This window comes from Acanthopagrus latus, chromosome 16 (assembly GCF_904848185.1).
Source record: "Acanthopagrus latus isolate v.2019 chromosome 16, fAcaLat1.1, whole genome shotgun sequence".
Classification (NCBI taxonomy): domain Eukaryota; kingdom Metazoa; phylum Chordata; class Actinopteri; order Spariformes; family Sparidae; genus Acanthopagrus; species Acanthopagrus latus.
This window is the reverse complement of record NC_051054.1, coordinates 13556444-13584140: the sequence shown is the minus strand read 5'-3', so window position 1 is coordinate 13584140 and position 27697 is coordinate 13556444. Positions and strand designations below refer to the sequence as shown.

The 27697-nt window shown below is 42.4% G+C and overlaps 5 protein-coding genes across 10 annotated transcripts in view; 3 read left to right on the top strand and 2 right to left on the bottom strand.

Moving 5' to 3' along the window:
- asap2a (ArfGAP with SH3 domain, ankyrin repeat and PH domain 2a) overlaps window positions 1-11546 on the top strand; it is a 55578-nt gene extending 44032 nt beyond the window's left edge. The window contains exons 15-28 of one of the 2 annotated variants that reach the window (XM_037072251.1): window positions 779-912; window positions 1431-1525; window positions 1695-1884; window positions 2073-2158; window positions 2606-2721; window positions 3560-3627; window positions 3738-3845; window positions 5154-5388; window positions 6194-6346; window positions 6543-6648; window positions 7036-7094; window positions 7236-7315; window positions 7999-8118; window positions 9753-11546. In XM_037072251.1, coding sequence (XP_036928146.1) covers window positions 779-912; window positions 1431-1525; window positions 1695-1884; window positions 2073-2158; window positions 2606-2721; window positions 3560-3627; window positions 3738-3845; window positions 5154-5388; window positions 6194-6346; window positions 6543-6648; window positions 7036-7094; window positions 7236-7315; window positions 7999-8118; window positions 9753-9827 — 1625 coding nt within the window. In that variant the 3' untranslated portion in view covers window positions 9828-11546. Of the gene's footprint in view, window positions 1-778; window positions 913-1430; window positions 1526-1694; window positions 1885-2072; window positions 2159-2605; window positions 2722-3559; window positions 3628-3737; window positions 3846-5153; window positions 5389-6193; window positions 6347-6542; window positions 6649-7035; window positions 7095-7235; window positions 7316-7998; window positions 8119-8221; window positions 9722-9752 lie in introns of those variants that run through there. The other variant, XM_037072252.1, reaches the window with a different exon arrangement.
- A 362-nt stretch (window positions 11547-11908) lies between these two features.
- On the bottom strand, window positions 11909-16119 carry itgb1bp1 (integrin beta 1 binding protein 1). Of its 3 annotated transcripts, none has more exons than XM_037072263.1 (7): window positions 15826-16119; window positions 14303-14418; window positions 14132-14210; window positions 13926-14056; window positions 13629-13721; window positions 13125-13274; window positions 11909-13018 (listed from the first exon to the last, which is right to left on the bottom strand). In XM_037072263.1, exons 2-7 carry the CDS (start codon window positions 14372-14374, stop codon window positions 12947-12949), a joined length of 597 nt encoding a protein of 198 aa, XP_036928158.1. In that variant the 5' UTR covers window positions 14375-14418; window positions 15826-16119; the 3' UTR covers window positions 11909-12946. The 3 variants fall into 3 exon arrangements, with proteins under 3 accessions (XP_036928158.1, XP_036928156.1, XP_036928157.1); XM_037072261.1 differs by having other exon boundaries at window positions 11909-13001; XM_037072262.1 differs by having other exon boundaries at window positions 11909-13001; window positions 15898-16119.
- A 30-nt stretch (window positions 16120-16149) lies between these two features.
- Window positions 16150-21890, top strand: LOC119004927 (cleavage and polyadenylation specificity factor subunit 3). The gene is made up of 18 exons (XM_037072255.1): window positions 16150-16369; window positions 16501-16564; window positions 16811-16908; window positions 17062-17190; window positions 17280-17457; window positions 17887-17976; window positions 18066-18216; window positions 18333-18508; window positions 18597-18755; window positions 18852-18998; window positions 19241-19393; window positions 19872-19980; window positions 20096-20194; window positions 20315-20409; window positions 20829-20916; window positions 21066-21132; window positions 21235-21331; window positions 21417-21890. The coding sequence occupies exons 1-18, from the start codon at window positions 16299-16301 to the stop codon at window positions 21516-21518; spliced, it is 2073 nt and encodes a 690-aa protein (XP_036928150.1). The 5' UTR covers window positions 16150-16298; the 3' UTR covers window positions 21519-21890.
- Window positions 21891-21951: 61 nt separating this feature from the next.
- LOC119004928 lies at window positions 21952-24029 on the bottom strand. The gene has a single exon (XM_037072256.1). The coding sequence runs from the start codon at window positions 23997-23999 to the stop codon at window positions 22935-22937; it is 1065 nt and encodes a 354-aa protein (XP_036928151.1). The 5' UTR covers window positions 24000-24029; the 3' UTR covers window positions 21952-22934.
- iah1 (isoamyl acetate hydrolyzing esterase 1 (putative)) lies at window positions 22031-27607 on the top strand. Of its 3 annotated transcripts, XM_037072260.1 has the most exons (7): window positions 24708-24860; window positions 24980-25032; window positions 25209-25360; window positions 25719-25880; window positions 25954-26075; window positions 26801-26892; window positions 27304-27441. In XM_037072260.1, exons 1-6 carry the CDS (start codon window positions 24795-24797, stop codon window positions 26885-26887), a joined length of 642 nt encoding a protein of 213 aa, XP_036928155.1. In that variant the 5' UTR covers window positions 24708-24794; the 3' UTR covers window positions 26888-26892; window positions 27304-27441. The 3 variants fall into 3 exon arrangements, with proteins under 3 accessions (XP_036928154.1, XP_036928155.1, XP_036928152.1); XM_037072259.1 differs by lacking the exons at window positions 24708-24860; window positions 26801-26892 and adding an exon at window positions 22031-22700 and having other exon boundaries at window positions 27304-27607; XM_037072257.1 differs by lacking the exon at window positions 26801-26892 and having other exon boundaries at window positions 24709-24860; window positions 27304-27607.
- The last annotated feature ends 90 nt before the right edge of the window (window positions 27608-27697 follow it).

Sequence of the window (27697 nt, the reverse complement as noted above, 5' to 3'; positions counted from 1 at the left end):
GTCTTCTAGCCAAAATGGAAATTAGCATAATATGTCATCTTTAAATCCCTGGTGCAGGGACAGGATCCGTCTGGATTTAACAGTAATCATGCCAAGGTTAAAATCTTATTTCATGTGCTGCAAGATAATCCCAAGAATCATAGGAAATTCCTCCACTCCAGTCTTGGAGTACGCCAACAATATGTACCTTGGAATTTGAAGAACGTTTCAAGACACACAAAATTATTTTCTGCCCGAAGATAAGTCTAAAAATGGGTGGTATGCTTTTGGAAACGTTATCAGTGATGTATGTGCATTACTATGACCTTAATCATGTAGAGGCACAGCTATGGTGGTCTTGTTACAGTGAGTCCTTGGCTTTGAGAATGCTGAAACTCTTTAAGACTACAACATCTGCACTTGTGGAGATATTCCAGACTTTGAAATCCCATGAAATACCCTCCTGCAGACATGTATGTACTTTTTGCATACTGTACATGGGCTACACATTCAGTATATTCACATATGCGGCGAATATATAGGCCAGATTTAGCTACAGTTCAGCTTGGTCACTTTCCTCTGACATTGTGTGCTGCGGGAGATAGTTGAAAGCCCTTCAGGCAGCTATTACATTTCCAGAGCTTGCAGCTTTCCACAAGGACACATCAAAGTTGGCTCACGTGCTGCAAAAATGACTTTTGCTTTAGAGGCTTTTTTGCCCAGGGACAGCATCTCGCCTGTATTAATTTCTGCCGCTTTTCCCTCATGTGTCATTTTGCCCCCTTTTGCTCTCTCTCAGACCCGACGTGGCTGTCCACCAACCTGGGCATCCTTACCTGCATCGAATGTTCAGGGATCCACAGGGAGCTGGGAGTCCACTACTCCAGGATCCAGTCCCTCACTCTGGACGTACTCAGCACCTCAGAGCTCTTGGTAAATCACAGCCGGCATCCAGTGTTCTTGCAGAATCGCCTCACCTCTCCAGTTTTTGGTAGAGATCTCTCTGGAGGTTTTTTACGTAGAGCAAACCTGGAGGAATGAGGTGGAAAGGGAAAGGAGGACAAGAGTCAGAGTAGCATCCTCTCAGGCCTGCTCTCTTCTCTCTTCCAAGACCTCTGGAATTGGATAGCTGAGATTTTTTTTTTCTTTGGCTTTCTAATCACTGTTTGGTGTAGAGATTTACAGCCTGTGGGATACTCTGGATTTAATGCCTCCAGTCGTGATTGCTTTCCGCGAGACGCCAGTCGTGTTCACCACAATTCAGACAGGCGTTGTGCTGTGTTTATAAGGCTCCGCGCACACAATTTAGGGTCCGTACCACATCTTAATGGAGGTGCAAGACAAACTGACAAAGATGATGATTTGAATTAAAGCATGTGGTGCAGGAAATGGCTGGTAGGACTGGTTTTGATATGTGTATGTGTCTGTGTCCATGTGTGTGTGCTCCACAGCTGGCCAAGAATGTGGGGAATGCAGGCTTTAATGAAATCATGGAGGCGTGTTTAACTGCTGAAAATGTGGTGAAACCCAACCCAGCCAGTGACATGTAAGTCACCCTGCCAACTTCTCTCCTCCACACCGCTCTCCATCGACCCTCTCTTATCACTTGTGTCGCATTACACTCTACCGTGACCAGTCAACAGCTGGTGACACCATCACTGACACTCGCGTTAGGACCAAAAATGACACAGCTGCCTCTTCACATCTCCCACCAGGCAGGCGAGGAAAGACTTCATCACAGCCAAGTACACGGAGAAGCGCTACGCCAGGAAGAAGTGTCCCGATTCAACGTCGCGGCTCCACACGTTGTGCGACGCAGTTAAAGCCCGAGACATATTTTCCCTCGTCCAGGTCTACGCTGAGGGAGTCGACCTCATGGAGCCCATCCCTCTGGCCAACGGACACGTCAGTACACAACATGTTTAAACTGAATCCGTCCTTTAATGGTGACTTGGACACTTAATCCCTGTAGCAGGAGTTTGCAGTGAATAATCTGTTGCGAATAATCTTCCATTGTTCTCTGCATACATCTTATATTCTCAGAGGTGTTTTATAAAAAACTTGATGCAAATGTTTTATCTTTTTTATCACAGGAACAAGGGGAGACGGCCCTTCATCTCGCAGTCAGACTGGTGGATAGGACATCTCTACACATCGTCGACTTCCTCACTCAGAACAGGTAAACAAAGCATGAAAACGGCACAGAATGACAACACATTTGCCACTTCACATGATATGATGTGATGGAATGAGTTCTCACTGTGCTGCAAACACATTTCAAATTGTTATATTTTAAAGACCAGTGTTATATTGACAGGGATTAACCACATTCACTTATATCTCATTTTTATCTTTGCTTAATGATGTATTTTTCTTCTTTGTCTTCCTCTTATAGAGCTGTGTTTTCTGTGTTCTAGTTGTAAAATAGTCTTTAAATATTTTAAATCCTGCACAACTGCAAAATAACACCCTGGAGAGAAATAATTTAACATTTCTTGTCTTTGATGGATGATTTTAGATACCCAGTCAGGTGTCAGGGCTTGAAACTAGAAAACTGCTGGCTTATCTTACGCCATATTTCATTGCTTTTTTTAAAGTTCTCCTCTTTGTCTGTGTTTCTCGGCAGTTTGAATTTGGACAAGCAGACGGTCAAGGGCAGCACAGCGCTTCACTACTGCTGCCTGACAGACAACAGTGAATGTCTGAAACTGCTGCTGCGGGGGAAGGCCTCCATAGAGATCGGTAAGGAACCACAGGACGACTGCAGTGCATTTACTCTACATCTCTTCACCTCTGTTTCAGTTGCGCCATTTATGCATAAACCCATTCCAATCCAGTTTTTAATGGGACATAAGTGATTAAACTGTAACTAAATTATAATAATTATATAGTACATATTACACGGAAGTTCTTCACAAAGAAATCCACAGTGCAGCAGCATTAGGCAACCGAGAGAGATGGAAAAGTCTCATTTTTGAGCTTAAGTAACAATTTGCTCACATATGGCAAATGACAAGTAATCAATACATGTCACTTTGTACACATTTTTACATGGAGCCTCTTTAAGTATGTTTGGCTTTTAATTTGTTGATAATATGGACTCAAGTAAGACTGTGAAAGCAAAATCTTTACTTGTAACAGAGCATTTTTACATTGTTGTATTACTGCAGCTAAGTAAGCGCTAAGTTCATTTAGCTAATTATCTGTATGCGTCTTCCACCACAGTCTCACAAACATTCTCTCTTGTATCCTCTCACACTTTCGCAAGCACACACCACGTGCTCCAAGTCTTTCAGCTTTAGTTCCCAGAGGTGCGGGCTCTGCCAACGGACCATGGCAACTCTTTCTCACAGCACTAATCTTCCTGCGCCGCTCTGACATCAACAAAACAGCCAGATAATAGACACAGAGAGAAGGAGGACAGGGAGAAACCAGAGAGTTGTTGAGTGTGGGAAACAGTCTAATTACACATTTCTCATGTCGCAGTGAAATGAGAGGATAGAAAAGAGGCTGTGTTTTCGTGCTCTTGCAGCATGTGGATACAACAGTGATTATATGTTTCTGTTGTTTTCCCCTTCAGCTAATGAGGCCGGGGAGACACCGCTGGATATCGCTCGGAGGCTCAAACACCTACAGTGTGAAGAGCTGGTGAGCTCACAATGTTTAGTCTTGGCTTATGCCCGCAAACATATTAAAACCATGTGAGAGCGGTCTGTCAATTTTGTTTTGTATGTGCATGGATTTGTTTGTGTGCATAGCTGAATCAAGCGTTGGCAGGGAAATTCAACGCCCACGTCCACGTCGAATATGAATGGTGCCTGCAGCACGAGGACTTGGATGAAAGCGATGAAGATCTGGATGAGAAGGTGAGAGTTTATAAATTCTCATACAGCAAGGTGAGAACACTAGTGTAGTATAAATAAAGATTCGGTGACTCAGAGAGGATGATGAAACCTGGAAAAACACCCTGAAGAGCCATAAATAATTTCTGTTACTCGGCATTTTCCTTCATTTTGTTATCAATAAATAAAGTAAATTGTACTCGAAAGATAAAAAGCTGAATTCATTATTTATTATGCACCTCATAAATCATGCGCTTTGGATTGGAAGCCCACCATGTTCTCAGAGTAAGTGTGATGATTTCTGCCTGAAAATACAAAACTTGTAGCAAATTTGATCAAAACCTTTATTGTCTGTGTTGACATTGCACTTAGTTCTTTTTTGTAACACAGGAAAGATATATTTGTACAAGTACAAGGATAAGTACATGCCATATATTAGTATAAGAAAGATTTTTATGTTACAGAGACGGCAGGTTACACCCAGTAGAGAATTAGTAGTAGTTATCCATTCTACCCAGTATTTTCTGTGTTGCTCAGATTATAGTCCTCCATCGTCTTTTTCAGTTGATGGATTTCCTGCTGGGAAATAAAACGATAATTGTTTAATGCGATGAGTTTGTCCGCAACTTTGCCCAGGTATAATGTAATAAAAGAGCATTCAGCTATTCCTCCTTATTACTTCGTCAATGGGTTGCCAAAATGAGTGCAATGGACGGCAGCCCCAAATTATCTGAAATTGCTCTGTCATTGATTTACCATACTGCCTCTCACATTCATCCCTGAGTACCACACCTTATGAATTTCAATTTTGGAGTCATAATGTTCTTCCAGCAGAATTCTCAACATGATCTCACGTTGGTAGTCTGAGCTTGAGCCAAATATCATTCCAGTCGTCCTCAGATAACTCGAGGCCTGATTCCTTCTCTCATTTCTGTTTGACCTGGACTGTAGAAGAATTGTTAGATTTTTGTATTCTATTATAAATTTGTGTCTCAAGATTGGATTCAATTTTGAAAAAATCTTTACAGTATGATGACTTCAGCAAAAAGGAGAGATTACAAAGTGCTGTATAGTACGATTAGAAGACAACCAAATATATAAAGATGAACAAACAGTCAGCAGCTCTGAGAGACTGACACCTAAAAAACATACAGAACTTTGGAGGATTTCCACAAATTGATATTTTCAGTTGTTCCATTACTAATAAAGTGTGGTTTCACTAGTCCTGACCTCATCGCATTAGTTCAGGTGCAGATCCTTATATTTGCAGATCTCTCCTCCTCACATGCACACCTTACCTTTGACCCACACTGACCCTCTGACCTCTTACAGCCGAGCCCTCATCGGCGAGACGAGCGGCCGGTCAGCTGTTACACCCCGAGCAGCAACTCCCACCACCAGAGCGGTCTGGGCTCCGTGGGCCGCGACGCCGCCGGCCTCGGCAAGGACAAACAGCGAGCCTTCATGCCCAACCTGGTCAACAACGAGACCTACGGCACCATCCTCAACACCAACACGTCTCAGCCCGCCACCACGTCTGCTCCGCCCCTGCCTCCGAGGAACCTGGGTAAGCTCATTTCATGAACGCTTTAAAGCTGATATGGATGAGCAGATGGGGAAGATGTTAATCACAATCAAGCTAAACCTGATGACCTCTCTAACCTGAGTCTGACCTGTTTGTCTGCCTCAGGGAAGAGATTTTTATAAAATATGCCCTAGATGAACAACCTCATTTAGATCTACAGTATCTGCGGGGGCCTCGTCTCATCTCATTTGTGTTAATTACTTTGCACGTCTTTGTGACTTTTTGACCCGTTTCAATGCCACAGATGTATCTCAGCACTGGAGGGAAAAGTCACGTTGGAGACAGATGGATGGGCGGCTTTTTTCACAAAGTTGTTGACCCTCTTAGCTTTGTGAAATCTAAATAATCTGAAATCCAAATGACTGGATTTCTTTTTATATTTAGAATAAGTGGTTTGGGACACAAACTTCAGGGTCATGAAAGAAGTGCTTAAAAAAGTGTGATATTTGTAATTAAAATCCCATGCCTTGACTGAATAACATCTGTTTATGTGCTGCTAAAAAACTTCATTATAGCTCTAAAGGCCTGTCGACTTGTGACTCAGTCAGTCTTTAATATCATTAGTGGCCGTCTGGACCTCTGCCAGCAGAGAGGAGGAGAAACAACCAGCTGCGCTGCCCGCCGCAGCCCCCAGCCTCGGCATTCTGCACATTCCCTCTCCCCGTTAACTGTCACTTTCAATTACGCTCACATGGAAACGGCCAGACTTTTTAAGTGGACGCCGGTTCTGGCAAAGTCCAGTGCTCTCTCATAATGACCCGTCTCTTTCTGTGTGTCTCTCTCTCAGTCCAGTTGGCCGGTCTGGGAGGGATCGGTCAGTCCTCAGCGTCCAGCAGCTGGAAGCCTGGTTCTTTAGACCTGGTTGGCCGACAGAGGTCGTCATCAGACCCCCCCAACATGCATCCTCCTGTCCCCCCCATAAGACTCACTTCAACTGGAGGTATGGACATGTTAGTATAGTGTAGCCTCGCACAAAAGACGCTACGTATGTCTTTTGTTTTGCTTTGATTTAGAGACCCCTAGCGTCAGAAATTACATACTGCGCTTTCAAATGTATTTTTTTTTGTAATGGTTAAGATACAGTTGTATGTTTGCAACAGTATGAGACAATCACAGTGTGTCACTGTGTGTCCTAGGTCTGGGTCCTGCCCCTGTAGCCAAGATGGAGGCCATGAACATACAGTCCAAGGCAGGCCAGGGACCAGTGGGGTCCAGAGCAGTGCCACCGAAATCTCCTGCAGGGTAAGAACAACAGTTTCTGTGTTCGGTGGTGTTTTTGATATAATTCACTCCACGAACATGGGAATATTGTGTGTTACCTCAAGGGGTTTTGCGTCTTGCTGTTGCGGATTCTTGTCTTGTAATGTGGTGTTTGTTTCCCAAGACGAATGAGCCGACATGTCTGCTGTTTTGCCGCTTCATTAGCTTCCAGGCTAGGCTCTGCGTCGAGCCAGACGAGCGATAACTCTCCTCCACAGGCGCCCTTTTGTCTTTTTTATCTCCCACAGGGCTGATGGTGCTCTAATAAATCTGTAACAGAGTCTTAAAGAGCAGGACTTATTCTCGTCTTTATATGACTATTACTTCACTGAAGAGGCCACATTTTTTGTTTTTTTCTTTGTTTTACAGAAACGATAAGAGCTTCAACAGAGGACCTCTAAATCGAACCCAATCTATCGAAAGACCGGGTGAGCATACAGATAAGAGACAAGTCTGATTAATCTTCATCTGCCCAGTGCAGTTTTACTATCTGTCAGGTTCCTGTTTCTTCTCTGGAAAAGTGGAATTTTTTGTTGTCATTGTGATATAATTTCCTCTTCCTGTTCCAGCTAAGGAAGTGCCAGGATGCCCCCAGAACTCCATAGGTCAGTCCATGCCTCCAGCCCCCATGCCGAGGAAGGCCTACCCGGTGAGTCCCTCGTTCTTCCACTCATTACCATTCAGATAACATCGAATTATGAAACGCTTATTCATTCATGCTGCTGCACCGTTTCACCAGCTGCTGATTTCCCAAGTAACGGCTAATGCTGTTATTAGTGTTGTGCAATAAGTCCCTCCAGCGCACTGCAGGTCGACTTATTGTCTCAGTGTTTCCAATGACTACTTGTGCAGTAAATTTCCCTCCTGCACTCTAATAGGCAGAGAGCCTCTTTCTCAGGATATGTAGATAAGGTGTTTAACTCTCTTTTAGGGTTTTAAATTGGAAGAAACTGGTTTATTTACAACTTTCAAGCCTAGAATAGTGCATGAAATAGTAATGAAATTTCTTTTCAGTTTGGCAGTGATGGCCAATCCATGAATTAGAGGAATTTTTTGGAATCAGTCAACCTGAATTTATGCTCAAGAGTTGTTAAAAGATTTGATATTCTGATAAAAACAAACATTCAAACAACAAAAATGTAAAAAAAAAAAATAACATACTATTATAAATCCCTAAAGCTTTGCAGTTACGGCAGATAATATAGTAGATAAAATGAAGTAATCAAAGATAAAATGCACCGTGACTGTGTGGCTGTACATCCTCCTACCATTTTCTTTCCCTGTGGCACAAACTTGAGCGAACCTGTCTGTGGTCTTCGTTCTGTCTCTCAGAGTAAAAGGCCGAAGCGAGTGAAAGCCATCTACAACTGTGTAGCCGACAACCCGGATGAGCTGACCTTCTCCGAGGGCGAGGTGATCGTGGTGGATGGAGAGGAGGACCAGGAGTGGTGGGTGAGTATCTGTCAAGCTGCGAATTCATTGTTTTATGGACGCTTGCATTACGTTCTCAGATTTCCGACTAATGTCCCGCTCTTGATCTCATGGATGTCAGCAGACGCGGTAACCATGGCGGCTGAAGCAAAAAGCCATGACCTCACCCCGGCTGATATTCCCCCTCCTCCTCTTTTTCCGCCTGCTGCTGCTTCCTCTGTGGAGCCCCTTGTGTGAACCGTCAACCAGCTGCAACTTGTTTTCCTCTGAGCCACCTCTGTAGAAATGACCGTATTTAGTCACTCTCTCCCTCTGTGTCTCTGCATGGACCCTAAACGTCTCCTGAGGTCTCCGTCATGCTTCCCCTGTGTTCCACGTTCGGCAGCGTTATTACTCTCTGCGCGTTCGAAATATCCAAATGAAAGCACAGTAATGAGGCAGCGCAAAGAGGGGAGGGCAAATGCAGATTCGGGTTTCATTTTTAGAAAATGAAAACTTGTGATGAGACAAGTAAAATAAATCACAGAAGGATGTTTTGTCATGTGTAGAAGCAGTGTTTGTTCATTTTTCTGTAGTGATTTCCTCAACACCTTGTCATACTTTAGTTTAGGCTTTGTCTAAATATGCACAAACATTTCCTAGCTTTTTATTTTCAGGTATAACAGATGTTTAAAATCATTTAAATGGACATAATAAGTACTTTCTTCTATATCAGCCAAGGTAATATGATGTTGGAATGTCACTTTAGATTTTACTCAGATGTTCCTTGTGTTTTAGCCTCCAGTAGGTGGTGTTTAGTAGGGCTGGATGTTAGCGCTTATCTCCTGATTCAGCTCAATTTTGATTCCGGAAGCTGAAGCAGCCAAAGAAATCAAAGTTGCAAACATATAAACTCACAATTCTTTATTTTAGGAAGGGCTGGGTTTTAAAAAATGATCTTCATTTGAATGATCAGATATGAAGCCCTAAAGTGATTTGATCTTTCAGTCTTATTTGAGTCTCTAACACATTTTGGTGTCATTTGCGTGTTAGCGTTTCACGCTTATGTTGCTCCTCGCAAACTCAGAGATCTATATTTAACGGGCCACAGAGGTAACTTAAAATGCAAAAGTTTCAATTTTGTATCTTCCTTTCCTTTGCTGAAATACTTAGGCCTCCATCTGTCACTACTTTTGTTCTATCATTACAGCTTTTTAAATAATCTGATGCTAAATCAAAACAGTATCCCACTCATTTCTAAATAGGTAGAATCCCACAAATCACAGGAGCCCTTTCTTTTTCCTCTTGATGTAAACACAGAGGTTTCCTTGTTCCTTTTTCTGGCATTAGTTCCCTCAGAATCTGTTTCATACCCAAGCCAATCTGGTTTTTTAACTGAAATATCTCATTGAAATCCCAAATAGCCCAATGAATCAATACTGAATCTGAATCAAGTCAAATCAGGAGATCAGTGGTGAAAACAGAATCCATACTGAATCTCTGAATAGCGATTAATCCTTCATGTTGTTTTGTTTTTTAAACTCAGCTCTTTTGTTTAGCTGTGTCTTAGTGTTGTGTACGTGCTCTTGGTGAAAACCGTCAGATGATTTAGTGTTTCAGTCACAGCTGCTTGTCACCATCCTCTGACCTCGCCACTCTGTCTGCCCTCTTCACAGCTGGGCCACATCGAAGGCGACCCGATGAGAAGAGGAGCCTTCCCGGTGACATTTGTACACTTCATCGCTGACTGAGCGGCTTCTCTCTGGGTCTCGAGAAGCATCGCAGGGTGCATCCACCTGCCCTCACCCATCTCTGTCAAGCCAGCAAAACCTCCACCATCATTCCCGTGTTTGTCGTCATCGTCGTCGTCATCATCAGTGGCGTCATGATCAGGCTTGTGAAAGTGGCACTGCTGTGTCATCACCTTGTCATCATTCACACCCAACAGCTTAGCCAGAAAGTCTGGGTGTTGCTCCATCAAGCACCCATGGGACTGAATGTGGTTTTAAAGCTCGCTGTTCATGTTTCCGACAAAGACTCTTCAAGATTTCCATCAAAAAAAAAAAGAAAAAACGATGATTGTAGTGAATGACCTCTCGCAATAAATGCACTTTCCTTGTCTTTATCCTTGTTACAACATGAGAGGACGTGTGACATAATGAAGGTTATATGTACAGTATTCATACCATCTGTTTTCTGCTCTCCTGCGTTGTACAGACAGTCCTGACAGTGATAGTACTGAGAAGGCAACAGCAATGTATTTTACTAACAACTGTAAATGTGAACACAGCCACCATGCTTACATTCCACCTCTGTGCATGAGCAATTTTAAAATGCCTACCTGCTTTCCAACCCTGTAGCTGGCCTCCTGTGTGGAGGTTTTTTTTTTTTTTTCTAATGGTGCTAAACTAACCTTGGAATATGCTAGAAGCTGCACCCGAGGGAGCGCTTCCCTGTCCCCGTTTAAAGATGGACCACCGTCGAAACAGGGGTATGTAAGATGTAAAAATAGCCTCCGACTCATCACACCTGCGAGAAACCGCTTTCTCACAAGTGTGTGTGGAGCGAAGGAGCTGCGGGTGAACTCCACGAATGCTTCTCCACTCACACTCTGCCTGTTCTGTCTCATGGATAATATCGAACGCTCCAGTTCTTCCTTCTGTGCTGTTTTAGGTCAAACGATGAGAGTGACTGAAGCTGCAGCAGTCGGTAATTACCTTTATGCTGAGTCTGACACCTCAGGCAGTCTCCGCCTGTCATCTGCCTTATTAGAGGAATAGGAAGTGTGTGTGTGTTTGCTTGTCTTGCCTGTACACAATAAGCTGAGAGTGAAAGAATAACGAAGTAAGAGGAAAGCGTGGGAATGTGATAATAGCTGGAGGTATCTCTGTGACTTCTGTTGCTTCCTCTTGCCTTGGAGAGCTCTCAGACTCTGACAGGCTGATTTCTAAGCTCTCTCTGTAAAACCAGACATCAAGAGAAAGGAGCGTCTTTGCTACAGCTCAAACCTCTCATATCTGGGGTCATATAATGTAGAAAGATGAGTTTATCAATAGGGTTATGAAAGAAATATAAAACATTCAATGTAATTAACTTCATTTTGGTTGCAGAGCAACTTTTCTGTCTGTTCATGATGTTGATATTTAGGCATTTAACCTGAAACCAGAGCCTTCCATGGATTTGTGAATGACCAGAGGAGACATGTGAATCGTAGCTTCATCATGTTTGATATAAACTCACTGGAAACGGGAAGATTTAATAATCTATTCATGTAAATAGATTTTGTTTTGTTGATATTTAAATGTAAAAAAAAAAACAAATAACATAACCTGGGCAGTAAATGTCTTTTAATGCGCTGTGGTGATGAGCAGTTACAGATACGACCTCGGTTGAACTTGTGTGTGTGTGTGCGCGCTGAAAGCAGACACTCACACATAACTGGGAAAATAAACTTAATTCATTTTCATTAACTGTCTGTGGATCACTGCATCGACTCTTAACTCTGTTGTGCAAATAAATGGGAAAAAGGAACTGGAATAATAAAATATTAAGTAATACAAGGCTTTGGTCTGTTTCTTAAGGGAATTAAAGGATTTATTTGTGCAGGTAAGAACGTGTGCTTTTAATGATTCTTCAAAAGGGAAAAGTCAGATGATGTATCAAGAGCTCCCTCTGATGGGGAATATCTCAGAGTGCAATGCTGTGTCAAAACACACACTATACTATATTTTAGGGGGCAAAATATCCTTGTTTTTAAAGCGATACTCCAGCAATACAGGAATAAAAGACAGGAAATGTCAAACACAGTCAATATTAAATATGACCCAGAAAGGAAAAGGAGAAATGCCACTTTAATCAGTGAAATAATCATCAAACACAAAAGCTTCCAACTAATTTATCGTACCAGATCTAACAATTCCTTACTTTCACACTTTTTGTGACCCGGTCCTTACTGGACCAAAGTCAAAAGCATGTAATTATGTACACGGTGAGCTTAAGTCAGTACCACAACTGTAAACACATTCATATGCCTCCAACAGCCTAGTAGGATGTTTGTGGTGTCGACAAGTTTTTGAATCAACAAGAAACAACAACTCAACAAATCAGAAGACACTTCAAGCTTTTGGTACCAAGAAAACTTACAGTATAAAGAAAATGTAAAACAATGATATAACAAAAGTAATCAAAATGAGTAAACCTCACAAATTAAGACGAAATATAGGGTGTAGGCCGCGGTTTAAAACACTTGTTCTGATGTACCTTCGAGTCAAAAAGTGACTGTTACTGTACCAATACTGTCTAAAAAAAAAAAAAAAAAAAAGGATGAAAAGGGATCTGAGTGGTTTGCACATGACGAGAACCAAACTGTGTGCATGTCGTCATGTCGTGTACCAAGTCTGTGAATGACTCCCATGAGTTGCCATATGCTGACAGAGCTGGGTGGAGATGGTTTAAAACATTATGTACCTTTTTTGCCATAATTTACATTAAATATGATTTACATGACATTGCTTTTTTTTTTTTTTTTTTAAATGCAACCATTTCCTTTTCCACACTTTGCTTTTGCGCTGTTGACTTCATGTGACAGGTGACACAGGAACATGTGAGGTATTGGAAGCAAGTTCTGAGGAAATGATTCAGACAGATTCACAGTGGTTCTGACTTGACTGGTGACGGTAAACATCACAAACTGAGTGTCACACTGGCAACACGATGGCTTGGAAAACACACAGGAATCGTATGGTTAAAAAAAAAAAAAAAAAAAAAGGAAAGGGTTGCATTTTTTTAAGCAATCACAACGCAGCCATGGTTCTCCTACTTCACTATCTCAGCTCCCGTCCATTTCTCCGGCCTCAGGACTTGTCTGACGTCAGAGCGCAGTCAAAAGAAGCCGACAGCACCTTGCAGATGGACTGAGCCTGCTCCTGTCCGGACAGACAATCAAAAAAAAAAAAAAAAAGGCATTTATTGACAGGTAAGACGAGCCCAGACGGGTGATCTGTATCTCGACAGAAACCTCGGCCAGCTGTTTAATTCTATACACTCACTGAACTGCTGCACTGGTACACCCAGATGCTGCACTCCTCTTGCTTTGCATCGGTGGTTTTGAGAGCCAGGAGGTTCTTCCCTGCACCCAGGCCGTCATCGTAACACAGCATGCGCACTATCAGGTAGAGAGGGTGGCGATGCAGCACGTCCTGGCCAGAGGTTTATTAAAGACTCATTAGATCAAGAACACTGTTCGTTACTTCGTTTATATCATGTGGCCCGGAGAGATAATCATCATCCACCGCTGTGGCTTCAGAGGTATTTATCTGAGCTGCACTCTAAATTCAGCTCATTCTTCAGATAAAAAGGGTAATGTGGGGGAAACATTGGGGAGGGACACCGAGGCACTTGAGTCAGCAGTTTAGTGCAGAACCCTGTCAAAAATAGGAAGTGATGCTGAATTCATAACCATGCTGTTTGGCTGCATCGATGACCCAGCAGTACTGCAAATGTCTAATCAATGACCATTAAATCTGAAGCACAGTATATCACTTTCTACTCACACACTGGTCCAGGGACGCCACTTTCACTCCGTACTTTGACACTCCCAGAATCATCTCCTCATCTCCGGGTATGAAGGGAAGCTTTCCGTCTTGCTGTGAGAGGGAGCAAAATGTTTACAGCATCTTCTCCATGATCACATATTGACATATATCAGCCCTTAGCTACTCACCATCATGGCAAAAGAAAAGGCCAGAAAAGTTTCGTGGACTACAACACTTCACAGGACTTTCCGTCGGCATAATGAATTGATTTGTCGTTTAATTAATTAATGATGTGATATGTCTCCATCTTCTAACCTGAGCGGCATCGATGTAGTTGATGAGGTCCAGAGGCTCCTGGAGGGTCTTGCTCATGTCAAACTGTAACCTCTCAATGGCTCCCACATACTTCACCCTGAACTCAGCGCACGTGTCAGACGTGCTGTTGCCTACAAACATCGAATAATCAGTTAGAAAAGAAAAAATGGGGAGTAATGGAAGGTGAAGAGGACACAGAGGCTGACCTGAGCTCTTGGTGGAGTCTGTGTCGAGGCTGGCGACGGTGCTGGACCTGGAGAGCCCTCCCAAACTGGAGTCCACAGACTGCACAGAGTCAGAAAATCGATAGGTTGTTGGTTAAATTCAACAGAGGAGAAAGCGACTCTGTAACAACATGTACACGTGTGCTGCTGTACTTTGCTTTTGGTGCTGATCTCACTGCTTTGCGAGCTGCTGCTGCTGTGGCGCTTCTTGACTTTCCGGAACATCGTTCACCATGACGGACCACATCCAGCCCTCCAGCCTCGGCAACCTGAATCATCACGGACCAGAGTGTTAAACACACGGCAGGACTGTCTTCTCAAGTCTTAGTGCAGATGATAAATAACTGAGTGTAGATCAGAGTCTCAATTCAAGTGTGGACCTTCAGCTTTGTAAGAATGGTAGAATGCTGTGCTTTATTTATTCATTAAGATCTAGATCTGTTTTGCAAGAGAGACTTGAGCTGTTCACAAGACATTCAGTCACTCAAAGCTGGCATCACACACACACTCATATACAGAAATTCGAATAAAAATGACCAAACATAGGATTAAATATATCTGCAGGAGAATTGAGAAAGAAACTATGAAAACAAGTCGAATTCTTGCTTGTATTAAGTAAAAGAGATCTGCCAATGGAAAAAGATCATTGACAATCTTCTTTCTCGGTGATTGTGTCTTGAGTGTGTAACATGAAATGATAGTAGTAGTAGTACATTTTGTAAGTTTCTGAGTTTTTGATAATTTCAGTTTGTCTTGCAGTTAATACCAGTAGTAAAATGACTGGAAAGCAGTCTTTCCCAGGTCAGAGTTGGCACTTGAAAGCTAATCTATTATTTGATGTCAGAATTCTCAGGCCTGATCATGGCTAAATATGTTGAAATCACATGAATGTAGTTTGCAAGGCATTACAAAATAAAAGTATGAATCCAACAAAGATATTCTGCTGAAATTCAAAATTCAGAAACAGTGCTGTCCTCAAAACAAGTAGACTTGGTTACTTCAGGTAAACCTAACACTTTGTCAGGTTTCATTTTCAATGTCAATGTAATTGTTCATTATAATAATAATAATAATAATAATAATAATAATAATAATAATAATAATAATAATAATAATACACTGTAATAAGTGATAGCCTTTTGATTGAGAGAGCTGCATCAAATGTTAATTGAAGAAACTTTCTATGGTTTGACTGCTGACAAGGGGGCACCAGTCAAATCGCAGACCAGTTCATCTGTTACACCTGCTGCTGTAACAGTATCTCCTGCCTCCATCATGTTGGGGTAGATTATTAATGCATGGAGGAGGGTGTTTCTGCTCTTGGGTGAGACTGGGGAGGGTCATTAAAATTTTGTAAAAGCGCCTCCACGACGCAAATTACACACCAGGTACCAGAATCAACAGGTTACGTTGGACTTGAACGCGTCATTCATCAAGGAAACCTACACGCAGAGCTAAATAATAATAAAAACAAAATGTAAACGCCCAATAGCGATATTTAAATAACATCCTAAAATAAATGAAATAATGAGTTTGGGTGACAGTCAGCCGACTCCACCTTAAATGTCCCCCGCCGCTTTTATTTTCACACTAAAGTTGAAAAGCGGAGGCGTTCAGGGGCGGGGTTGCGAACACAAATGCAACGTATTTAATCAAAGGAACTTAAAGCTACACACCTGTGTTTACAGTATCCGTCTCGATGCAGTCTTTGGAGTTAATTTTCATTAAAGAAAAAGCTTTCTGTTTACCTTCACTTTGACTCTTTAGCTTCCCTGTGAGTTTCACAGCCTACACCCAACACCACTTAAAGGGGACGTGACGAAGCACAACAAGTACTTGTGGAGCCGAGAGTAACGTGGATGTTATGTAATGTTAAGCGTGCGCAAAGCGTACGATTTTATTATTTTCAACGCATTTATGACTACAATGTCCTTTGTAGCAGTACGTTATTTTATCTACGGTAAAAACAGAACCACGTTTGTCCGGGAACTTTTGTCAACGCTTCAGAGTTCCGTCGGCGGTATTTTGGCACGACACCGGAAGTGTGACGCACCGAGAGGCCGCCCCCCTCTCATTCATTCACCAGAGTGCAGTGTGACCCGATGGATTTTATTCTACCTGTACATTTGCCTGCAAGAATTTGACGCACATGGCTGCAAAACGCAAAGTAGAGGTGATTGTACCGGCGGAGGAAAGCGACCAGCTCCTGATTCGTCCACTGTAAGTCCGCTTGTGTGTTGTTATATGAATGAGGGCTTACACTGGCTGCAATTACATGTCACCATAATAATATTAATAACAACAAATAAATGTGACCTCAGCCTTAATGCTATTCTCCCGTGTAACTACAGGGGTGCTGGTCAGGAGGTGGGGAGATCATGCATCATCCTGGAGTTCAAAGGAAGGAAAATTATGGTAAATTATTATTAATTTTTTTAATGTAATTAACAATATATTACAATTCATGTAAATATTCCTCAATCCAATAACAGACCTGTGAGCATTACACCATGTGGCTCTCTGTTCTTGTTTTGTGCAGGATGCATTTATTATTTCAGAATTTATAAAAATAAGAAAAATCTATTGTTTTCTGTAGTGATTTAGGTGATTTATGCTGGATGAAATATAAAAATTCATGAAGTGATATTTTTTGTTTGGCAGCTGGACTGTGGTATCCACCCTGGCTTGGAGGGAATGGATGCCCTCCCGTACATAGATTTGATCGACCCTGCCGAGATAGACCTGCTGCTCATCAGCCAGTCAGTCCTTCATCCTCTCACTCATGTGTTGAACTGTCTTTTTGAAATCATTTATAGCAGCTTTTCCGCATCTCTGTTGGTAAATTCCTCCCTTCTGATTTAAATCATAGCCTAGCATAACTAAGGCTTTATAATTTGATGTCTTCTCCTCAGTTTCCACTTGGATCACTGTGGAGCTCTGCCCTGGTTCCTCCAGAAGACCAGCTTTAAAGGCAGGACTTTCATGACCCACGCCACCAAGGCCATCTACCGCTGGCTGCTGTCCGATTATGTCAAAGTCAGGTGGGCGCAAGAGCGGTAGTTGTCATGTAACCATCTCTCAAGTTGTTAATCTACAGATGGTCATTTTTAATGTATTATTTTTATTGCAGCAACATTTCTGCAGATGACATGCTGTACACTGAGACTGACCTGGAGGAGAGCATGGATAAGATCGAGACCATCAACTTCCACGAGGTCAAGGAGGTGGCTGGGATCAAGTTCTGGTGCTACCACGCCGGTCACGTGCTGGGAGCTGCCATGTTCATGATTGAAATAGCTGGAGTCAAGGTTTTTGTTTTTTTAATGTATTTATTTAAATTGTCTCAGAGAGTCCTGCCTGTGAATGACAATAAGTGATGTGGTTCCTTTGAGTGAAGCTTGGAAGGCTTTTAAATATCTTATGAGCACAAAACCTGAACAGCAAATATGATATGTAACGGATACATCTTTACTGGCAGGCTACACACAAATTGCACAAAAACACAACTCTAAACCAAAACCAAACATTTTTTCCATAACAGGACCAAAAAATGTCCCTAAAATCTGTTTTATGATCATTGATATTGTATTACTGCAGTAAGTTGGATAAGTATCCTTAAATTATTGAAATAACATGAGCTTTTTGACAAGCAAGTTAACTACAATTTATTAATTATATTACTAATCTCACTGAACACGTTTTTGAATTTTAAAATTAATGTGCTTCCCCCCCTGCAGCTGCTGTACACAGGAGACTTCTCCCGACAAGAAGATAGGCATCTCATGGCGGCCGAGATCCCCAGTGTCAAACCTGACATCCTAATTATAGTATGCCAATTAATGACACTTACCAAAGACACCTTCAAATGGATCTTTGGGTGATCAAGAAATAGTAAATGCTGCTATTCTGTCTGCAGGAGTCGACCTACGGCACCCACATCCACGAGAAGAGGGAGGAGCGTGAAGCTCGGTTCTGTAACACGGTCCACGACATCGTCAACAGAGAAGGCCGCTGTTTAATCCCTGTGTTTGCCCTGGGCCGGGCCCAGGAACTGCTGCTCATCCTAGGTGAGAGTTTAACTTATTTATTTATGACCCTGTATCGTGTGATTCTTAATATTTGCTTTGTATTACCCTATTCTTTAATATTAGGGAGACTGTAAGATTGTGTTCCTCTCCTGTAGATGAGTACTGGCAGAACCACCCGGAGCTCCACGACATCCCCATCTACTACGCTTCATCCCTGGCCAAGAAGTGCATGGCCGTGTACCAGACCTACGTCAACGCAATGAACGACAAGATCCGCAAGGCCATCAACATCAACAACCCTTTTGTCTTCAAGCACATCAGCAACCTTAAGGTGGAGAGCTGCTACCGATACACAGACAGACGGACAGACAGCCTGTTGCCGCTGAATGTCTTTAACTGTGATGTCGGTCCTTCTCCAGAGCATGGATCACTTTGATGACATCGGCCCCAGTGTGGTGATGGCGTCTCCGGGTATGATGCAGAGCGGTCTCTCCAGGGAGCTCTTCGAGAGCTGGTGCACTGACAAGAGGAACGGAGTCATCATCGCTGGATACTGCGTAGAAGGCACACTGGCCAAGGTAAGACAGGACGACAGACAATGTGTGAAGGGTTAGATACAAACAGATACATCCTTTTTTTGTTGGAAAACGGTTTTGTTTGCATGCGTCCCACAGCACATTATGTCAGAGCCGGAGGAGATCACCACCATGTCCGGACAGAAGCTGCAGCTGAAGATGTCAGTGGACTACATCTCCTTCTCGGCCCACACTGACTACCAGCAGACCAGCGAGTTCATTAGGGCTCTCAAACCCCCACACGTGGTAGGAGAAAAGGAAAAAAACGACACTGATTCACAGATACGATGATTTGTCGATCATCGATAAAATCGTTTGGGTCATTTTTCAAGTGAAAATGTGAAATATTTGCTTGCTACAGCTTTCTTAATGAAAGATTTGCTGCTTGTTGTCAGTGATGACAGTAAATGAAGACTCTTTGGGTTTTGGATTGTTGGTCGGACAGAAGAGGCAGTTTCATTTACATATTAACTATGGATCATCTTCAGATCCTGGTCCACGGGGAGCAGAATGAGATGGCCCGTCTGAAGGCTGCGCTGATCAGGGAGTACGAGGACAACGACCAGGTTCACATCGAAGTCCACAATCCTCGGAACACAGAGGCAGTCACCCTCAACTTCAGAGGAGAGAAACTGGCCAAGGTCATTTAACTGTCTGTCTGTCTGTCTGTCTTTGTCCTTTTCTATTAGATGGTTATGATCTGAAGAACTGACTCTTTGGGTCTGAAAATGTGGAAGCGCTTTAAAAGTGCATTCTTTCTAAGGGCCAGCAGGGGGTGACTCCACTGGTTGAAAAAGAAGTCAAATTGTATGTAATCTTATGAGAAAATTAATTTCATTGGCTAGTTTCAAATCTACTTTAATACATTTACATTTACAATACATTTAATACATACTTTAAAGCAGGGTATGCCTCAGGGTGAGCTACCTTGTGATTGACAAGATGCTATCACATCATGTTCTCAGGCTCTTAGTCAGATCTAATCAGAATTTACGGCTCCAAAAAAGGTGATTTCATGGTGGGTCTCACTTTGGGCTCCTTCTGGCTCGACAATGCTGGATCTTGATTATCGCAATGTTAAACCCATAAATCCACTCTGAGCACCACCCCTCCTCTTAGGTGATGGGCTCTCTGGCTGATAAGAAGTGCGCTCAGGGCCAGAGGGTATCTGGCATACTGGTGAAAAAGAACTTCAACTACCACATCCTCAATCCCTCCGACCTTTCTAGTGAGTTTTTTTTATTTTAATTTTTTTTTTTTTAATTCTCCCGGACCGAGATTTTAATATCTGACCGAGGCGATGCATCGTGAGGTCTCCTGGTGTGTGTCTGTCTGTTTTGCAGCGTACACAGAGCTGGCCATGAGCACAGTGAAACAGTCCCAGGCGATCCCATTCACCGGGCCTTACTCGCTGCTCGTCTGCCACCTGAGGAACCTCACGGGTGAGGCTGTTCATGTGTGCACTGAGGGACAGCTCCCTATACAGTTTTCTGTGCACGCATTAAAACTTTTTCTTCCTTTTTACGCTTCGCTGATTGTGGCGGCGTGTTCTCTCGTCTCAGGTGATGTGGAAGAGCTGGATGGAACCGAGAAGAACACGTTGAAGATTTTAAAAAACATCACTCTGATCCACGAGGTCGGCATGGTGCTGCTGGAGGTGAGAACAATCAATCTCAAGGCTCATTGTTCTTGTCTATGAGTCCCTCAGTGGTCTCAGCCCAATATGTATGACAGAAATGTTGGTTACTCTGGATTTTAGCCATTATGTTGCCCTTATTATTTACATCTATTATGATTGGTTCATCATTGTTTTTGCATTTTCTTCCTGGTGTCTTACTCTATCACAGGTTCAAATTTGGTTACATTTCACTGCAGCAATGTAAAGAAATCTCAACTCAAAATCAAGGTGTATGCGAGTTTCTTAGTGATAAGTGATTATTAACTAATTCGTTTGAAAATTGCTGTCTGTGTTGTTCTTAACTCTAATCTTTGGGTCTCCAAATCACTTGGAATACCCTTTGTGTTTGATATGGTGCTATGTAAACGGACTACATGGCTCTTTATCTCCTGTTCCAGTGGATAGCTAACCCTCTCAATGACATGTATGCTGACGCTGTCACCACTGTGGTGCTGGAAGTCCAGTCAAACCCGAAGGCTCAGAAAGGTGAGTTTTCGAATGCTCTATGATGTGCAGGAAGCGTACAACAAATCTCTCTTGTTTCAACTGGACCCACTCACTAGATGAAAGCCTGATGCATGGTGTTGTGAAGAAGTTGTTCTTATTTCATGTGATTCTGTTTGTGTTTCTTTAAGTCATGGAGACGCAGAGTACCGTTATGGACATGGGTGTCTTCCAGACCCGACTAGGAGTCATGCTGCAGTGAGTGGCACACAAGCTAAATCCATATTAACACGGATCAGTGTTCAGAAATAGTTTAACTTGAGTCCTAAAATTCTGTCTCGGTTCTGGGTCCGTCTGCAGGGACATGTTTGGAGAGGAGTGTGTGGATTTCAGCGGTGGTAAAAACATCTCTCTGACAGTAGACGGGAAGGCGATGCACGTTTGCTTGGAAACGAGGGTGAGATGCAAAACAGAGCAAATGTGTTTGGTTTAGTTTTGTTTTCCTTTATATCTTTCGTAATGCCGTCCTCTCCCCTGATCAGTCGGTGTGCTACGAGGACGAATGCACGGAGGACGACTCCCTGAGGGAGATGGTGGAGCTAGCAGTGCAGCGGCTCTACGACGCCCTCAACCCGGTCATCTGAGAGCAGAGACAGGACCGCAGGCGCATTCATCAACAGACAAAGACTTTTATGAGTTCAATAGAGTTGGAGCCCAGCTTGTGTCTGTGCAAAAGAAAAAAAACTGGATAACATGTTCTCAAGAATTATGCTAGACACTGTTTGTCTAAATGGATTTTAGAGTTTTTTTATGCTGTGCACTGTAGGTAACGTTCGATGTGTTTGTTACTAATGTCTTCTGATGTGACAGGTTTGTTTACTTTTAATTGTCATGTAAACTGTGAATTTTAAAATGCACTAACTGTTTGTGGTCTTTACATATCTGAAAAAGACTTTTCTTAAAAAATGTGTATTAAATCGTTGTGCAATAAAGAGACTTTAGTCCGTCCTGTTATACACAGTGGTATGATTGATTAAATTAGAGTGGGAAAAAAGCAAGCCACATTTGTTAACTGTGCGCTGATGGGCACTGCTCACAAGTCATTTAATAGTTAATGACAATCAAGACAATATGAGCTCTGATTTTTACAATAAATATCATCCAAGGCACATACTTTAACTTAACTGTCTGAGGATAAAACTACAGTCCCTATAATGCCCCCGCTTCTTGGGCTCTCATGATAGAACAGATCCACAAATCCCTCACTTCTTTGTACTGCTATTAACATTTCATAAACAGCAATTCATTAAAACTACCAAAGAAACTTGCTTCACCATTAAAAATAAAGAAATCTGCCAAACAGATGACTTTATAAAAGCCAAAAGAGTTCAAATATAGTGCTTGGAGGTTGTGACTCAACCACTGAATGTTCCTCTGTCAGCATGTTTACTCAGTGTTGTGGAGCACACTTAAAGACAGGACTCCTGGGGAGAGCTGTTGGTACCAAAGCAGACTTTGTTAGATATTCTTAGATCAGATCATCACTGGATTAAATTAGAATTGTGTTATTTTTAACTACTGGACTGCTTGTCTACATTTGAACAGTGGCTTGATTTGGTTTTAAAAAATAAAAAGATTCCTCAAAGCAAAAGAGTTGATTTGATAACCTAACATGCAGCTGCATCGCTGAGAAATAAAACACCCGTCCCTGCTGCTGGGGTTTGCTTTGGCTCTGAGCGACAACGCCAACAAACCAGTGCACAGATTCATCTCGACCACTAATGCATACTGTGTTGAATGACAGCTACAACATGTGCCCATTACAGGTTAGTCTCAATAGCAGCTTCTCGGTGTAAGCCAACAAAACAAATTGCACAATTGTTCTGTGTTACATTTATAACAGGGGTGGTGTTAAGTCGTGACATTTCATGGACTGCTCTCTACGTAGAGAGGTCAAAGGACAGAGGGCGCTTCACAGTCATGTCAGCATTGTTTTCTTGTAGTGTGAGCAGTGGTGATGATGATCCAAGTCCGAAGTCAGTCTTCCTCCTCGTACGCCATTAGCTTCCGCTTTTTAAGCTGAATAGAAGAGCCACGGCCGTCACCAGCATCATCACAAGCCCAATGTCTATCGCCCTGTCCAGCTTCTTGTCCGCAACAGTCTCCTGCTTCCGCTTCAGCATCTCCTCTTTGCGAACCCTCAGGTCCTTCTCTCTCTGCAGCTGCTCGTTGTAGTGGGCCTTGAAAAAGTTGTCGAAGTCATAGATGCCCCCCCGGGTGTCTGCGCCCATCACAGACCGCCGTCTGTCGCCTTGCTGTTTCCCGGAGCTCCCGGCGGTGTCTTTACCGGAGGGCCTGGCTATGGCGACGAGGTCCGACTGAGTCAAGAGACCCCGGTCGTATTTCTTCCTCAGCACCTTGTTGCCCAGCACAGTGTAGGCCTCGCTGATCTCAGAGAAGCGGACGGTGGCCTCTTCGCCGCCGGAGTTTCTGTCCGGGTGGTAGATGAAGGACTGCTTGTAGTAGGCTGTCTTTACCTGGGCTTGGGTGGCGGTAGGCGAAACCTGCAGGATGTCATAGTAGCCGGTTTTGGTTCTGTAAAGGGGCTCAGAACGGGCTCCGTTGCCGCTGTAAGATCTGATGGACACAAGCTGTCCATGTCCCCAACACGAGCGCTGAGCGGACCTGAGGGTGCAGGAAGTCCTCCGAAACTTGTCGTTTCCCTGGTAACAAGGGGGATTTCTTTCCACATTCTGAACCGGAGTTTTGACAACATGTGAAAACTCATTATGTCCATAATGATAATATGATTCAATGACATTACTGTCGCTCCACACGTTGTTAGCGGCATCAAACACCGGAGTTACCCTTGTGTAAGTGTCCTGTGGAACCCCGACGGTCACACTGTCCGCATTGTTTTTAGCTCTGTACAGTCCTCCATTTTGAATATCACCAAACAGAAACCCCGCCGACAGAGACGATGCTTGTATTGCGATTTCACCCGGCTTTTTATGACTTTTTAAGAGGTATCTGTTGCATGTTTTCTGTGCAAAGTCGTACGCTCCCCTTGCAAGATGTTGTTTGACCGCCGCCATGTTTACGGGGAGCAGAAGAAGAAGGTTCATTTCCGTGACGTTGAGGGCGGCTCGACTACCTTCAGCGCCCACTAGTGGTGGGTGTGAATCACTGTGGAACTTTGGAGAAGCTCAGTTTTTCAAATGTACAATATTAATGAAGAAATAATACAAACTCAGAAATGTTAATGTTTTCGATAACTGAGTAAACAAGAGGAACATAAGGTCCCAGAGCACAGTTTGGAGCTAGTAAGGTGGCAAGGTCTGCCAAATATAACCATGTGTTGTCCTTAAGGTAATTTTCTTTGGAGAAAGTATGTTTATTAGTTTAGCAAGGCATGAAAAAAAAATTTCAGTCAACGAAGATCTTTCTTTCTTCTAAAGAAAATATCCTCGCCAAAACTACATAGTGCACTTTTAAATTGATTTAGCGAGCAAACAAGCAATCTTCCTATATTTCCTTAATTGTACATATGTGTTTTTTTTCCCTCATAATTTTCTATGTAAAATTTTGTAATTCGACGAAAAGCAAACGATTTGACAAAATATCCAGTTACCAGTTTGTAAATATATTAATAAGTTTAAGTGCCAGAACTAATGCAATCTAACTTGGGCTTGCACAATATGATAATACACGTTTACGTTTATAATTAAGCCATATTTCATAATTATACTTTACTAGCGATAATGCAATATCATCTTAAATATCTAAGCTGTTTTACAAACCATAGTTTTGCACGAATGATCAGACTTTTATTGTGAAGTTTGGTGACACGCCCACGACCATCGTTCCGGAAGTGCGGGTTTATTCATTGCAACCTCTTTACGGTTCCTTCCTTTAAGTCCATGATGTCCAACTTAAAAACAGTAATTTGGCCTAAAGTGATTTTATTTGGGGACTCCATCACGCAGGTTAGTCTTGCATGAACATAGATTTGAAAGAGTGTTATATTGTATCGCATTGTATTGTTGTGAGTTAGCATTAGCCGATAGCTTGCCAGTGAATAAAACAGTCGTATTGATTCTTTCAGTTTTCATTTCAAGCCAATGGCTGGGGAGCGGAACTTGCCCACAAGCTTGCGAGGTAAGAGGTTCTCAGAAAGTCGTTTCTGAATGTTTGTAGAAATGAATTAGTGCTCAGCTATATCTCACAAACACCTTAGATTTTCCAAACAATGGAACTGGTGTGGTTTGTTATTGGAGTGTGCAGCCACATTTGGTACAGCATCTGAATCTGACGTGGTTTTTTTTTCCCTTCAGAAAGTGTGATGTTGTAAACAGAGGACTGTCGGGCTACAACTCCAGATGGGGCAAAATCCTTCTTCCTCGCATCATCAACACTCAGAACTCAGCAGACAACAACATAGCTGCTGTCACTGTCTTCTTTGGAGCCAACGACAGTGCACTAAAAGGTACATGGCACTGGAAAAACCTGCAGTAATGCCAGTTAAAGCAGATGAACAATATTTTGAGACTTTATCTGATTTAGTAAGCATATATATATATATATATATATATATATATATATATATATATATATATATATATATATATATATATATATATATATATATTTCTTTCCTTTATTGGTCTTGTGGATTTTTTTTAAAGACATATAGACATGCAACACATGTCCCAGCACGTCACCATTTGGGATGATTCAAAGTAAATCATTGAAAACAGCCTAGAAAAATTATCAATAATAATGGATCACCTTTTTCCAAGGTTTCTGTATGATTTTGCCTCTTTTCGTCTGCCCCTGCCCTGCAGATGAAAACCCCCAGCAGCACGTCCCTGTTCAGGAGTACTCAGAGAACCTGAAGGAGATCACCAGGCTTCTGGCTTCAGCCGGAGTTTCAGCAGACAGAGTGATCTTCATCACCCCTCCGCCTCTTCACGAGGCAGCCTGGGAGAAGGAGTGCATTTTGAAAGGTAGCACTCACACAGACCATTTGTGCACTCAAGGCCAACAAATATCATGAGTGCTTCTTCATGTCTTTTCCAGGATGTTCTCTCAATCGTCACAACTCTGTAGCGGGGCTGTATGCGCAGGCTTGTGTGCATGCCGCCGGTCAGTGTGGCTCAGATGTGCTGGACCTGTGGACACTCATGCAGAAGGACGGGCAGGTGGGTGGTGCCCATCACAGTCACTGCAGCATGCTGGTAGAGGCCGCACAAGACAGGAATTCACCATACATCGTAGGGTTAAGGTTATTGGTAATAATATGTAATTTTGACACTTAATATAACTTAAGTAGTTATATATTCCAGTTAATTAATTCCAGTTGGTAGTTCTGCTAGTGTAACCTAAAGAATCTTTTGGTTGGAGTGCAACAGGTCAGCTGAACGTGAAAAACATTAACCTCGTCCACAGGCAGACATGCAATATACAACATATATGAAGAAAAACATTTCTAATGATGAATCACATCAGTTATCTTCTCTATTTTGTGTTTATTTTAATAAGATGAAACTTTAATGTAAACATCTCTTAGAGCTCTAATTAATCTAAATTCCAATTTCTGAATCAAATGATAAACTGAATGGGCAGGAAAAATGATAGCTTCATTTGTTATACATACAGGACTCTCTCTCTCTCTCTCTCTCTCTCTCATTCATATATATATATATATATATATATATAATATATATATATATATATATATATATATATATATATATATATATATATATATATATATATATATAGTCCTGTATATATTGTCAACACGCACGTTGTCCTCAAGTTTTTCACATTGTTTCCTAAATTATACAAATTCCTTGACATGTGATAAACTGAAGTCCAATTGTTTGAGACTTGCTGTTTTTCTTTGTTTGTGTGACTGATTGAGGTGGGGAGACTCCTGAGTGGAAGCAACTTGGGACATTTCCCTCACAGCCAATCACGGTGCAACGTCACCCTTGTTGTGAAGGCTTAAAGGAGGTGGGGAATGGCACACAGGTGGCTCTCACCCTCATACTGAATCTGCCCCTGACCCATTCTGAATTATTGAGAACCTCATTCCCCCTTGGATTTCCAGCCAGAAACTCTGGTCTATCCAGGCCTTATTTTGTTTTCTTAGCTGCCCCACATCTTTCTTGAAGGAACTTTTTATTTGGGGAACTCCTTTAGACCCGAGCCCGTTTACACCTGCAGTTCACCATGTTATTCCCCTGGGGCTTGTCAGAGGGCATTTGTTTATTGTACCCAGAAGAGGCATTTGTTTGTTGGTTCATTGCCCAAGTAGCAGACATTGGGCATTCCCCTAGTTTTTCATGTTTAGGCTGGCCTGGCCCATAAGTAATTTACAACCAGTACCGCCACAGACTTCCTGTTTTGTCCTTTGCTCCACAGGACTTCACAGCATACCTGTCCGACGGGCTGCATCTCTCAGAAAAGGGAAACCAATTTGTGGCTCAGCACCTGTGGGGACTGCTGGAGAGTCGCGTGGCCGACCTGCCCTTCATCCTGCCCTACTGGGGAGACATCGACGCCAAGAGCCCTGAGAGCAGCCTCCTCTGTGAGCAGTGAAGCCTTACAGAACATCTGGAAAGTCTATTTAAAAAACTCACTAGTATTTGTGTGTTGCACTTAAATACAAATCAAATGCGAGACTGTGTATTCTGTTTAAAATGCACAATAAAGATTTTTATTTTAAGATGTGTGTAGGTTATACAAGCAAGAAACTTAAAAAGGACATTTATATGCATAGAAACATTAAGAATATACACCATCAGAATATATGACA